The sequence below is a fragment of the Erythrolamprus reginae genome, chromosome 1 (genome assembly GCF_031021105.1).
Source record: "Erythrolamprus reginae isolate rEryReg1 chromosome 1, rEryReg1.hap1, whole genome shotgun sequence".
In the NCBI taxonomy this organism is placed as follows: domain Eukaryota; kingdom Metazoa; phylum Chordata; class Lepidosauria; order Squamata; family Dipsadidae; genus Erythrolamprus; species Erythrolamprus reginae.
In genome coordinates, this window is record NC_091950.1 from 404,327,645 (window position 1) to 404,343,102 (window position 15,458).

At 43.3% G+C, this 15,458-nt stretch overlaps 1 protein-coding gene across 6 annotated transcripts in view; it reads left to right on the forward strand.

The window, feature by feature from the left end:
• CUX1 (cut like homeobox 1) overlaps positions 1-15,458 on the forward strand; it is a 538,811-nt gene that overhangs the window by 332,529 nt on the left and 190,824 nt on the right. For all 6 annotated transcript variants that reach the window (XM_070735185.1, XM_070735186.1, XM_070735184.1 and 3 more), the window contains exon 9: positions 11,385-11,433. In XM_070735185.1, coding sequence (XP_070591286.1) covers positions 11,385-11,433 — 49 coding nt within the window. The remainder of the gene's footprint in view (positions 1-11,384; positions 11,434-15,458) is intronic.

A 15,458-nucleotide genomic window follows, 5' to 3' on the forward strand; every position in this document is an offset into this window, starting at 1 on the left:
ATCTTGCAAATGTCAAATCCTTCAAGCCTGAAATTTTTTCATTGGGAATATTCAGAGTCCGATGCTGTTCATGTCCTCTTCTGCAGCTGGTCAGCTGGTATCAACTTAAAAATCTTACTTGTAGAAGACCTCTAATCTATTTCAAGGCAGTTACTATGCACTCTGAGCATTAAGCTGAAACAAGTGGGTTTTGCCTGCTAAATGTAGATATTTATCTTCTCTGTCAAAAGAGAATTTAATCAAAGATGTGAAGCCTGAGAAAACCAGCTATTCCTGTCTGTTAATAATCACTAAGAACTAGAATGATTGAGAACTGGAATGAACCCAATCTTGTAAAAATGAACTAGAACTACTTTTTATATTGAAGCTTTACAGACAATAAAGCTCCTAGAGATTTTATGAAATAAATGGTTTCAAGTGCTAAAAGTCAGCTCCTGATGTAACATTTCAGCTTTTGCAATGAAAAAGAGACTACCTTTTGAAGATATTCCTCAGTTTTGTTCAAGCTTACCTAAGGAGGGAACATTGTACCAATTCATTATTCTGGTGTGGTTTTTTATTATTATTTATGGCTTAAACATAAATGACTTCATTGATGTTCAGCTTGTTACATGTGGATCTCTTTAGAAGCTAGGGGCAAATTTGCAGTGCTTTATGAGGTTCAAAGGGTGTGTTTTACAGAAGAGAAGTTGTACTGGAATAAATGGTGGAGGGGGGCAGGAAGTATAGACACATCCTGATCAAATCCATGAATCTTGTCTAGCGGTCATCCTGGATATAGCCTCCTTGTGTTCAGGGAAAGTGATAAGATTAAAACTGTACCAGACCTCCCACAATACATGTAGTTTATAGGACAGATTAGAGCAAAGCTTTCCCTCTACCTGCGTATTCTTTAAAAAAAAATTATTTTATTGATTTTAATCTGTTGTTAACCATTTTGGAAGAAAGGCTTGCAGAAATGTTGTACAGTAATCCCTCACTACTTCACAGTTCATCTTTCGCGAATTCGCTACTTCACGGGTTTTCAAAGGGGGTTTAAATCCATTAAAAAATTTAAATCCATTAAAAATTCATAAAATTATTCTACAGTACTACTGTACTCTATTAAAGAAACTGGTAGGATATCACATGTAGCTCCAGCTGAGAAACATTATAGAATGACTGTTTAATGCAAAGGGTGGGTTTTAAAAGTCCAAATACTCATTAAATACATTAAAAAATATATTTCCTCTACTTCACGGAAATTCGTTTTTCCCGGGTGGTCTCGGAACGCATCCCCTGTGAAAAATGAGGGATTACTGTACATGAGCGGTTCCGCTTCTAATTTCTTGTGTCCCCTTCTGTCAAATTTGGATGATTCACAGATGCATACAGCCTTTTTGAACTTATGATTCTTTTATATACCTGGGTTTTTTTAAAGATAGGTTTTGAAACTAAGCAGACTTGTGCAACACTTTGCTTTCCTTAACCTGATTTTATTAACTGCTTAATTTTTTTAACATTTGAAGATTATATTGGATCTTTTATTAGGACTGTTTGAATTATTATTTGAAGTGTGGCATAGAGACAATATAAGACAGTGATGTCAAACCTATGGCACAGGTGGCACATGGAGCCATGTCTGCTGGCACCTGACCTGTTTATTTATTTATTTATTTATTATTTGGATTTGTATGCCGCCCCTCTCCGAAGACTCGGGGCGGCTCACAACAAGTGAAAAACAATCCAATACAATCCAATTAATTAAAATATTATGAGTTTAAGAAAATCCCCTATACTAACATACACACATACAGGCATACCATATATAACTTCAACGTGCCCAGGGGAGATGTTTAGTTTCCCCATGCCTGACGGCAAAGGTGGGTTTTGAGGAGTTTACGGAAGGCAGGAAGAGTAGGGGCAGTTCTGATCTCCGGGGGGAGTTGGTTCCAGAGGGCCGGTGCCGCCACAGAGAAGGCTCTCCCCCTGGGGCCCGCCAACCGGCATTGTTTAGTTGACGGGACCCGGAGGAGGCCCACTCTGTGGGACCGAATCGGTCGCTGGGATTCGTGCGGCAGAAGGCGGTCTCGGAGATATTCTGGTCCAGTGCCATGAAGGGCTTTAAAGGTCATAACCAACACTTTGAATTGTGACCGGAAACTGATCGGCAGCCAATGCAGACTGCGGAGTGATGGAGAAACATGGGCATACCTGGGTAAGCCCATGACTGCTCTGGCAGCTGCATTCTGCACGATCTGAAGTTTCCGAACACTTTTCAAAGGTAGCCCCATGTAGAGAGCATTACAGTAGTCGAACCTCGAGGTGATGAGGGCATGAGTGACTGTGAGTAATGAGTCCCGGTCCAGATAGGGCCGCAACTGGTGCACCAGGCGAACCTGGGCAAACGCCCCCCTCGCCACAGCTGAAAGGTGGTTCTCTAATGTGAGCTGTGGATCGAGGAGGACGCCCAAGTTGCGGACCCTCTCTGAGGGGGTCAATGATTCCCCCCCCAGGGTAATGGACGGACAGATGGGATTGTCCTTGGGAGGCAAAACCCACAGCCACTCCGTCTTATCCGGGTTGAGCTTGAGTCTGTTGACACCCATCCAGGCCCCAACAGCCTCCAGGCACCGGCACATCACTTCCACCGCTTCGTTGACTGGGCATGGGGTGGAGATGTAAAGCTGGGTATCATCGGCATATTGATGATACCTCACCCCATGTCCTTGGATGATCTCACCCAGCGGTTTCATGTAGATGTTAAATAGCAAGGGGGAGAGGACCGACCCCTGAGGCACCCCACAAGGGAGAGACCTCGGAGTCGACCTCTGACCCCCCACTAACACCGACTGCGACCGGCCAGAGAGGTAGGAGGAGAACCACTGAAGCACAGTGCCTCCCACCCCCAACCCCTCCAACCGGTGCAGAAGGATACCATGGTCGATGGTATCGAAAGCCGCTGAGAGATCGAGGAGCACCAGGACAGAGGATAAACCCCTGTCCCGGGCCCGCCAGAGATCATCCATCAACGCGACCAAAGCGGTTTCTGTGCTGTAACCGGGCCTGAAGCCCGACTGCTGGGGACCTAGATAATCGGCTTCTTCCAAGGACCGCTGGAGCTGGAGTGCCACCACCTTCTCGACAACCTTCCCCATGAAGGGAAGGTTGGAGACTGGACGATAGTTGTTGAGTACTGCTGGGTCCAGGGAAGGCTTCTTGAGGAGGGGGCGCACAAGCGCTTCTTTATAGAGTGATGGAAAAACTCCCCTCCCCAAGGAAGCGTTGGTAATCTCCTGGGCCCAGCTCCGTGTCACCTCCCTGCTGGCCGAGACCAACCAGGAGGGACACGGATCCAGTAAACAGGTGGCGGAACTCACAGCTCCAATGGCCTTGTCCACTTCATCAGGTGTCACCAGATCAAACTCTTCCCAGACAGGTGGACAAGTACGTGCCCCAGTCACCTCGACTGACTCGTTGTCAGTCGACTCTGTTTTACAATTGGAGTCGAGGTCGGCCCGGATCTGAGCGACTTTATCAGCGAAAAACGTGTTAAACTCCTCGGCACTACTCTGCAAGGGCTCCCCAACTCCCCCCTGGTTAAGAAGGGAGCGGGTCACCCTAAACAGAGCGGCCGGGCGGGATTCCGCTGATGCAATCAAGGCGGCATGGTACGCGCATCTTGCCGCCTTGAGCGCCACTTTGTAAGTCTTAATAAAAGCTCTTACAAGTGTTCGATCAGATTCAGACCTACTCTTCCTCCATCGCTTCTCTAGACGTCTCTTTTGGCGTTTCAACTCCCGGAGCTCCTCGTTGAACCATGGGGCTCTACGGGGTCTAGCGCCACGGAGAGGTCGCAAAGGCGCAATCCGGTCGAGAGCCTCCGCAGCAGCCGTATTCCAGGCCTCCGCAAGAGACTCCACCGAACTGTGGATGAGTGCCTCTGGAATAACCCCAAGCGCCGTCTGGAAATCCTCTGGATCCATTAGGCGTCTGGGGCGGAACATCTTCATTGGTTCCGCCTCCCTGCGGGGAAGGATTGGAGCCAGGAAGTCAAGCCTTAGTAGAAAATGGTCTGACCATGACAAAGGCACTGCTTCTAAGCCCCTTAGTCTCAGACCATTGCTCAATTGCTCGGAAAGGAATACCATGTCAGGTGCGTGCCCACCCTCATGAGTCGGACCCCGTACTACTTGAGTCAGGTCCATGGCTGTCATGGTGGCCATGAACTCCTGTGCCAACCCCAAGGTTTCGCCGAGTGACGGCAGGTTGAAGTCCCCCAAGACAATAAGTCTGGGGAACTCCACCGCCAACCCGGCTACCTCCTCGAGTAGCACAGGCAGGGCTTTTGACACGCAGCTGGGAGGCAGGTACGTGAGAAATAAGCCCACCTGAACCCCTAAGTCCAACCTCATAAAGAGTGACTCGCAACCCGCAATTTCCGGAGCAATGAGTCCACGTAGGCAAAGGCTCTCCCTGGCTATAATAGCCACTCCTCCCCCCCTTCCCTGGGGTCGAGGTTGATGCCATATCTGAAACCCAGCTGGGCAAATTTCAGAGAGAGGAACACCTCCCTCTGGGCCCAGCCAGGTTTCAGTGATACATGCCAGGTCGGCCTCCTCATCCAGGATCAAATCCCGGATGAGGAGAGCTTTATTTACCACCGACCTGGCATTAAGCAGCAGCAACCTGAGTCCAGGGCCAGAGTTACACTCATCACCAGTACCCAGGATTGGGCTCACAGAGTTGGAACAAGGGACCGTTATTAAGCAACGGTCCCTCGTTCCCCTGGAACGGCTAACTCCGTGGCCCCCGCCATATCTGCCTCTCCCCAGCAACACTGAAATATTCCGACCCTCTGCCACCCCAGAGATCGGTGTCCCTCCCTCCCCTGTCTCCCGGGCGTCAGGTGGGCCAAATCTGTCATTCGCACTACTGTCAATCAACTCATCCATACCATATCCCCACCCCCCCCGACCCCCCCAATCATACCAATCATTCCATTCATACCCACACGTATATGTACCCCAGTCACCCATTATATAAAACCCCAATTATGTTAAAAAAGCAATTAAATTGATAGCAGTATAAAAATAGCAATTAAGAACGATATTAATATTAAAAACACTATTAAAACTAACTAAAAATAACAATAAAAATACAAACATAGGTAATAATGAATAATTCAATTCGATTAGGAAATACGGTCAGCAGCAACTAATAAAAGTGCTAAGTTCTCAAAGTGCCAAGTTTCCCAAAATGTCAAGTTTTTCAAAGTGCCAAGTTTTTCAAAGTGCCAAGTTCCTCAAAAGTGCCAATTTTCTCAAAGTGCCAAGTTCTCAGGGGCAGAGGTTATTCAAAAGTCAAGGATCATTCAGCATCTCTCTCCCTCCCCCCCAGACTAGGGAGGGGGGCATCCATGTCTGTAAAACTCTCCCACCATCAGACCTTGATCTACCAGTCCTCCTCCCTTGGTCTCCTTTCAATCTCCTCTCTCCTATCGCAATGGTCGGTCCTCCGTCCGCCAGGTCTCCTCCAGCGCCGAGCGCACCCACCGCACAGCTGCTCAGCGTCTTGGTCTGCCTGGCTGTCAAGTTCACTCGCTCCACAGGGGCCGCCATCTTCCGAGCCCTAGCTGATCGAGGCTCCCAGCTCTTAACTCTCCCACGGCAAAACCAAGGAGAGGACGCACACACAGGAACCGGACACCGAGACTAGGAACTTTCAACTCACCAACATGCACACTGGCGTTCAAACTAATTCAAAATTACCTATATTATTGTTGTTATCACCGTAGTCCGGCGGAGCAGCGGCATCCCTCCTTCCTTCCCGCTGCTCCGCCGGAACCGGAAAAGAAAAACCGCCAGCAGCCCCCTCCGGTCCTCCGCTGGGCTGGGCTCCTCAGGAGACGCCCAGGTCGCAGCGGCTCTCACCCGCCCCCACGCTGAGCGTCTCGGATGTTCCTCCGCTTTTCTGGCGTCTTGGGGGATCTTAAGTAGCCACCAGCAGCCCCCTCCGGTCCTCCACTGGGCTGGGCTCCTCAGGAGACGCCCAGGTCGCAGCGGCTCTCACCCGCCCCCACGCTGAGCGTCTCGGATGTTCCTCCGCTTTTCTGGCGTCTTGGGGGATCTTAAGTAGCCGCCAGCAGCCCCCTCCGGTCCTCAGCTGGGCTGGGCTCCTCAGGAGACGCCCAGGTCGCAGCGGCTCTCACCCGCCCCCACGCTGAGCGTCTCGGATGTTCCTCCGCTTTTCTGGCGTCTTGGGGGATCTTAAGTAGCCGCCAGCAGCCCCCTCCGGTCCTCAGCTCCAATGTGCATGTTGCCCTAGCTCAGCTCCAATGTGCATGTGTGTGCTGGCCAGCTGATTTTTGGCTTACACAGAGACTCTGGGAGGGTGGTTTTGGCTTCCAGGGAGCCTCTGGGGAGATAGAGGAGGGCGGTTTTATTCTCCCCCAGCTCCAGTGTAACAGGAGCCTACTGGAGCCACCAGAAGTTGGGAAATAGGCCATTTGTGGCCTCCAGAGGGCCTCCGGGGGGTGGGGGAAGGTGTTTTTGCCCTCCCCAGGCCATTGAATTATTGTTGTGGGCACTCGCACATGCACAATAGCGCCCCCCCCCACTCTTTAGGCACCCAAGGAAAAAAAGGTTCGCCATCACTGCTATAAGGCGTTCTTCTGGCGCTTCATTTCCTGGAGCTCCCCAGTAAACCAGGGAATCATCATGCCATGGGATCAGTTTCTGGGAAAGGGGAGGAGTTCATGGTACAGATTCCGTTTGATTTAGTATTGCTTTCAAAATGTAAGAGCAATTGGACAGTGGTACTTATTTCCAATGACAGTAGTGAATTCCCCTTCCTTGATATGTCCAAGCAAAGTCATATGTTGGGGATGCTGGTCATCCGCCTAGGTGCCACTACATTCCTTTCACTCCTGTGGAGGAATTGCTGGACTCCTGCTGTTTGGGGGTGCTGGTTCTGTTGAATCAGCCCAGAACCTCCCTGAAGGGGGCGGGGGAGAAGGGGACCTGGTTTGGTTCCCATTTTGGGGTCGGCATATCCCCCGGGTGTCATCTGAGAGCCTCCATCAGCAGCAGAGTAGAAGCGGCTTGCCGCTGTTAACTGAGGTGACTACGATCGCAAGGATAGAGAAAGCGCGGAGGATGTCATCTGGAAAGTGAGGGAATGCAAATTTTTGTGCTGGAGGTTGAAAAGAAGAAATCTTTGAAAGAGAAGGTGAACACTTTGCCGGAGGGGAAAATACTTTCAAAGACTGCCTTTGTGATCGGGAGACAATCTACAGCGGAAAGTGCAAAGCGGATGCATTTATTTTTATTTATTTATTTATTAGATTTGTATGCCGCCCCTCTCCGTAGACTCGGGGCGGCTCACAACACAATAAAACAGTTCATAACAAATCTAATAATTTACAATTTCAAATATTTTAAAAACCCCATTATTAAGCAGACATACGTACAAACATACCATACATAAATTGTATAGGCCCGGGGGAGATATTTCAATTCCCCTATGTCTGACGACAAAGGTGGGTTTTGGGGAGTTTACGAAAGGCATCAGAATTGTTTAACTGAGTTTAAGTGAACATGAAAAGCTAATCAAAACTAAAACTAAAACCCAGGAATTTCATAAACTTGGAAAAGTGGAAGTAGAATTGATTTAAAACTTATTGTTCTGATTGTGTTGGAATTTATTATTATTATTATTATTATTATTATTATTATTATTATTATTATTATTATTTATTAGATTTGTATGCCGCCCCTCTCCGTAGACTCGGAGAATTTAAAAGAAGGCAACTGTGAGCCTGCATGATAGAAAATCTGTTGGCAAAGTTGAGGCCGAATTTGACTGGAATGTATGTTCTGCCAGATGCGACCTTGATTCAATTGAGCTAACTGAACTATTTATATAATAACTGATAAAAAGAGCTGAGAACTGAGGAAGAATACTTTTCTGCTGAATTTTATGTGAACCTGAAAGGGGGGGAAGAAAAGGAAAAAAAGAGTTTGATTTTTCTTCTGAGGCTTTTATGCTTTGAGGCTGTATAAAGATTTGCTACTGGGCAGCTAGCTGGACAAAGATAGAGCTTCGAGAAATAAGAGATTTATGTAGTGGCCTATGCACAAGCATTAAAGAATGGAGAGAGAAAATGAGAAACAACGCTAACTCCTTAATTGAAAATATAAAAAATCTTCAAAGAGTTTCAAAACAAGATGATTATGACAACATGGTGGGAAATACAAGAAACAGTAGAGATGAAAAGAAGAAGGATGATCAGATTGATCAGCACACAGGAAGCGATGGAAATATTAAGGCGATATACATTGGACAATTTCAAAATGGACAGATTAAAGGACACATGACTGATAATTATGGTTAGGTCCCTCAGCATGGGCCTTCTCCGGGTCCCATCAACAAAACAATGTCGTTTGGCGGGGCCCAGGGGAAAAGCCTTGTCTGTGGCGGCCCCGGCCCTCTGGAACCAACTCCCACTGGAGATTAGAATTGCCCCCACCCTCCTTGCCTTTCGTAAGCTCCTTAAAACCCACCTCTGCCGTCAGGCATGGGGGAATTGAGATATTCTTTCCCCCTAGGCCTTTACAATTTATGCATGTCATGTTTGTTTGTAGGGATGTTTGGTTTTACAATAAGGGTTTTTTAGTTGTTTTAATATTGGATTTATATGATGTTTTTTATTACTGTTGTTAGCCGCCCCGAGTCTACGGAGAGGGGCGACATACAAATCCAATAAATAAATAAATAAATAAATAAATAAATAAATTAGATGGTTTAAAGCAATTAGAAAATGGCTTGATTAATGAGGGAGTTGATGGTCACATGTTTAATGATAATTATAGTAAGATGAGCACTAATAGAAAATGGAATAGATGTGATCTGATACATTTTAGTGGGCATAGTAAAACAGAAATTAAAATGGAAATTAAAAAATTGGGAAAGACGGCACAACCTGGGAGGAAAAGGGAAAAGAAGAAGTTAGAGGGGTAGAAAAAGACAAGAGAGAAAATTTTTGAGATTTGGTAAGATTGATGTAAATTTGAAAAGGGGTGATTGATCATTTAATAAGTTAAAAATAGGGTTTTTTTTCTTTTATTTTTATGAATATAATTTGGGTTGTTTTGAAGTAGTAATAGATGTATTTACTTATAAGATTGTATTAGAAATATGTATATAGAGAAACTTAATTTTCCCTTTGCCTGGTGCACCAGTTGCGGCCCTATTTGGACAGGGAGTCACTGCTCACAGTCACTCACGCCCTCATCACCTCGAGGTTCAACTACTGCAATGCTCTCTACATGGGGCTACCATTGAAAAGTGTTCGGAAACTTCAGATCGTGCAGAATGCGACCGCGAGAGCTATCGTGGGGCTTCCTAGATTTGCCCACGTTTCCTCAACACTTTGCGGCCTGCACTGGTTGCCGATTAATTTCCGGTCACAATTCAAAGTGTTGGTAATGACCTATAAACCCTTCATGGCCTCGGACCAGAATACCTTCGGAACCGCCTTCTGCTGCACGAATCCCAGCAACCGATTAGGTCCCACAGAGTTGGCCTTCTCCGGGTCCCGTCGACAAAACAATGCCGTCTGGCGGGCCCCAGGGGAAGAGCCTTCTTTGTGACAGCCGCAGCCCTCTGGAACCAACTCCCCCCTGAGATTAGAATTGCCCCCACCCTCCTTGACTTTCGTAAGCTATTAAAGACCCACCTATGTCGTCAGGCATGGGGAATCTGGGCCCCTGGGTTATATTATTTATGTATGGTATGAGTGTGTTGTATGGTTTTTAAATAATGGGTTTTAGATTTCTTTTAATGTATTAGATTTGTTACATTGTTGTTATTGGCGTGAGCCGCCCAGAGTCTTCGGAGAGGGGCGGCATATAAATCTAATAAATTATTATTATTATTATTATTATTATTATTATTATTATTATTATTGGAATATTTACATAAGAAATAAGCTGATCTTGATATGAACTAGAAGTATGAAAGTGATGATTCAATGATTATGCAAGATGAATTTGAAACACATTTGGAAAATGTAAATGGTGCTTAAAAGTTAATAATAGTAATTGTTAATTGGTTGAATATTAATTGATTGGGGAATATTAACATAGAATATAGAAAAGGTAATATGAATTTATAATAGAAATTAGATTTAATGTCAGAAGTGATTTTTTAATATATAAATATACAAGAAAGTAGGGTTTGAAAACTTGGATTGGTAACAGTTGTTTTTTTTTAATTTAATAGTAGCTATGTGGATTTGTCTTTTGTATATTTCTTTATTTTTATTAATTAGGAGAAGGTTATATAAGGGTTTTTGTTTTTAAAGAAAAATGTATAAGAAATGGAAGAAGGCACGACAGCTTATATAGGTTTGCAAGATGATAAGCATAATGAGTTAACATTGTCAAAAGGAAGTTAATGTTGAATTTAATTAGAAGAAAATTGGTTATCTAGATGACAAAACTAGAGGTTGAGGTTTGGGAGTTTGATATGTACCCAAAGTAAATAATTTGGAATTGAAAATTTATTTTTGGGATTATACATGTCTAGCTAATAAGATACTGCTTTTATTGTAATACAAATAGAAGGTATTTTGTAATGTATTGAAAAAGTTACTATGGGGGAAAATAAAAAATGTATACCTGGAAAAAAAAATATGTTGGTGATGCTTTAGTTTAGATTTCTATGTGGAGCACAGTCAAGTTCAAGTCCACGCATCTTGAGGTTGTTTGAAAAATGCTACCATAAATAGTCCCTTCTAGCTTCACGGTGAGTTTTTCTTCCGTAAGTGCAGCCTATGAAGCAATTGCATACACTCTACATACTACAACTTGGACAATGTATGGGATGCAATCTTTGGATCCTATGTGATGATTCAGCCCCAGCCTACAAATATTTTTTTTTAAGTAGAAATGGTAGTAATTTCATGAAGTTTTTATATCTTCATCCATGATTTTGGTATTTTTACCCAAATCTCATGAAATTTGGCATTCTTACAATCCTACATTATTTTCTTTGCAATGTTGGTGCCCTTCACACTATGCAACCCTCTGTTGCCAAATCCAAGATTATATACGATGGCATTTATTTTTTTCGCTTTAACAATGAAATAATATCCCAATTATTCTGGCTAATTGTTTTGATGACCCACATGTTATTTTTAGAAAAATAAAAGTTCTAACTTGAGTTTCTTAATTTTACAATGATTTGACATGAAATATGAATCGCTTTTAAGATATTTGAAGAACATATTGCTGCGCGCAAATGTTATAGACATTAAAAAGTCCAAATAATTGGTGTTTGATATGTTTTTACTTGTTTTTTCAGAGCTTAATAGACCTTTTTTCCCCTCTCTCTCTCTTTAGGTCAGATGAAATTGAGATGATCATGACAGACCTTGAAAGAGCAAATCAAGTAAGATTTTAAAGTTGGATAATGTCCTCTTTTCAGCTTTGATTAGAAAGCTTTTTTTTTTTTTTTTACTGTCATCACCCTTGATGATATCAAAATTACCAGGTCATAGTTAAGGACCTAAGAGCAGCCTGGACAGTTTCTTCCATGAATTCTTGCTTTTGAAGTATAAATAACCACTATTGGCTTTACCTCCAGTTTTGGTAACTTTGATTGAAGTCTTGGTTAAGTGGAAATGACATAAAGCAGCCATTGATATTTTTCGTCGGTCTATTTTTTTTTCTTTTATTACCTTGGCTGTAAGCAAATATTTAGGGGAGGGGTAAAAAATTAAAATTCATTTTTAACTTCTCTTTTTCATGTATTTTTATTGTATTAGTTTGTTATCCAAGTCGGTGATTTTCAACCTTTTTTTGAGCCGCGGCACATTTTTTACATTTACAAAACCCTGGGGGGGGGGGGCTAAAAAAAGTTTGGACAAAAAAATTCTCTCTCTCTCTTCCTCCCCTTCGCTCTACAGTATTTCTTTCTCCCTCCCTCTTTCTCTCCCTTCCTTCCTCTTTCTTTCTCTCTCTTCATTTCTCTTTCTTTCTCTTCCTTCCTTCCTCTCTTTTTTGCTCTTTCTCTCTCCCTCCCTCCCTCCCTCCCTCCCTCTATGTCTTTCTCTCCTTCCCTCCCTCTCTCTTTCTCTCTCTCTTTCTTTCTCTTGTTCTCTTTCTCTCTCTCTTGTTCTCTTTCTCTTTCTCTCTCTCTTGTTCTCTTTCTCTCTGAGCTTTGCGGCACACCTGACCATGTCTGGCGGCACACTAGTGTGCCGCGGCACACTGGTTGAAAAACACTGATCCAAGTCTGTGGAGATGGGCGGCATACAAATCTAATACATTATTATTATTATTATTATTATTATTATTATTATTATTATTATTATTATTATTATTATTATACTTTGTTTAGGAAATAGATTTGGTTGTAGACATGATCAATTCAAAAATTTTGATCAAAGTTAAACTGTTTGCACCAGATGGAGGGAAGGATTATTTTGGATTCCCTATTCCATCAAAATACCTGATCATGCAAATATATCTTCTCTAATAAAAACTATTTATGTGAAGAACCAAGTTTAAAATCTCCTCAGGATCGTCTCATAGATGCTTTTCACTTCTCATCCAAGAAGCTTGGTTGAATTGATGAAGCTTCTTGGATGACAAGTGAAACACCTTCAAGGAAAAACAAAGACGGTCCAGTTGCCTTTTGAAAAAGCACCTTTGAGCACAACTGTGACCCAGATGACTGAGAATCACCTTATACAAACATTTCAGGAGAAAATTATCTGCAAAATAGGAATGAAAGCTTGAAGACCGAGTTCTTCATTGAAGTATTCATCTTCTTTTAATGGAATCATTATGTTTAAACACCAAATGAATGAAAAAATGAAAGAAAAGTGAAAGCACCTGACGGTAGAACATGAAGCAATGGGTGGAAATTAAACAAGGAGAGAAGTAACTTAGAACTAAGAAGAAAATTCCTGACAATTAGAACAATTAATCAGTGGAACAGCTTGCCTCCAGAAGTTGTGAATGCTCCAACACTGGAATTTTAAAGATGTTGGATAACCATCTGTCTGAAGTAGTATAAGGTTTCCTACCTAAGCAAGGGGTTGGACTAGAAGACCTCCAAGGTCCCTTCCAGTTCTGTTGTTGTTATTATTATTGTTATTGTTATTATTATTAAATAATAATAATAGTCTTCGGAGAGGGGCGGCATACAAATCTAAATAATAATAATCATCATCATCATCATCCATTGGATCTTGTGCCGGAACTACCATTTACCAGTGGCAAAGAACTGGTGGGATCATAAGCCCGAAAAAGTGGTCGAAAATGAGCAAGCAAAACTACTGTGGGACTTCCAACTTCAGACTGACCGAATTCTGAAGCATAACACACCAGACATTGTGATAGTGGAGGAAAAGAAAGTATGGATCATCGACATCGCAATCCCAGGAGACAGCAGAATTGAGGAGAAGCAGCTAGAGAAATTAGTGAAATACGAAGATCTAAATATCGAGCTGCAACGACTCTGGCATAAGCCAGTGAAAGTGGTCCCAGTGGTACTTGGCACGCTGGGCGCAGTGCCAAAGGATCTCAGTGGACATTTGAAAATCATCGGAATTGACAAAATCTCCATCTGTCAATTGCAAAAGGCCGCTTTACTGGGATCGGCAAACATAATTCGCCGCTACATCACGCAGTCCTAGGTGCTTGGGAAGCGCCCGACTGGTGATGAAATACGAAATCCAGCATAGTGTTCTTGTTTGCTGTGTTGTACTGACATAACAATAATAATAAAAACATTATTTCAGAATAATGTTCTGAAAGATAGTAAATAAATGATTTTAATCATTCCACTGAAAATATATCATGCCAACTCTGAGAGCATTTGGAGAGATGCCAAGACTGGAAATCCTGAAATTTGAGATGCTGGAGTATCTATCTAGGCACTGGAAGTTGCAATTTTTCCGGGACTGGATTTGGAGAGACCTACAAGGCCTTTCTGCTTTGAGCACTTTATGCCCTGTTATCTTTGAAGCTAGTTTGGAAAGCAGTAGGAGGAGCAAACACCATTTCCCCTTTCTTTCTTTCTTTCTTTCTTTCTTTCTTTCTTTCTTTCTTTCTTTCTTTCTCTCTCTCTCTCTCTCTCTCTCTCTCTCTCTCTCTCTGTCAAATAAACTATGGTCTATAAGCACCATATACAATGAATTATTCCTGCTTTAAGCCATCCAAAAGAAGATGCTTCTACAGTAGCATGTACTTGCTCCAATGAGTACATTTATAATTGAAGGTTTTCATGCCTTTCTTTTCCCTCTAGACTCTGGAGCTACTGTTTTGTGTGTCATGTATTCATTAAAAACAAATGTGGAACAGCTGATGTGTTAGATTTTTGACTAAGAAGAACTTGATCCAGCACCTCTTCTCAAAGCCAGGAAGTTTACTGGGCAGCCTCGATCCAGTCCTCAAAGTGTTTATAGGAACGGATCCCATAAATGTCATATCCTTGCAGTGAGCTGCATTTATGTATAGAAGAGCCCAGTGCTTGCAAGCGCTGTGCAAAGAGATATTGTAGATTGGGTGGCCTCTTCTTCTTCCATTTCCTCACCACGGGTTTTGTAAGGACAAGAACAACTATTTTGGATGATACAGTATGCCCCTTAGAACAGAGTGAGAAAAGGTGACTCTAGATATTGGAATTACAATACGAGACCGCCTTCTGCCGCATGAATCCCACCAACCGAATAGGTCCCACAGAGTGGGCCTTCTCCGGGTCCCGTCAACAAAACAATGTCGCTTGGCGGGGCCCAGGGGAAGAGCCTTCTCTGTGGCGGCCCCGGCCCTCTGGAACCAACTCCCCCCGGAGATTAAAATTGCCCCCACCCTCCTCGCCTTTCGTAAGCTCCTTAAAACCCACCTCTGCCGTCAGACATGGGGGAACTGAGATATTCTTCCCCCCTAGGCCTTTACAATTTATGCATGGTATGTTTGTTTGTATGTATGTTTGGTTTTACAATAAGGGTTTTTTAGTTGTTTTAGTATTGGATTTACATGCTGTTTTTATTATTGTTGTTAGCCGCCCCGAGTCTGCGGAGAGGGGTAGCATACAAATCCAATAAATAATAATAAATAATAATAATAATTCCCATCAGCTTGATAATTGGCCCTACTGGTTTGGGCTGATAAGAAACATTTTCAGCAATCTCTGGCATATTAGAGGTTATTGCCTCCTGTTTTTGTTGGAGGTGTTTTTTTTTGTAAGGCAGAATAAAAATGTAATGTGGATTTAAGCCTGTAACCATTCTCCTTACCTTGTATAATTCACTGTGTGCGTGTATGCAAAGGAGAGACATGGGTATGGAAGAAAGAGACTCCACAAAAGGCCATTGTGATTATTTCAGGCGAAGCAGACTGAGGATCACTTAATTCAGCATTTCCTCATGAGAATTATTCCCACAAGGAATCGTGCAACTCTGCCTG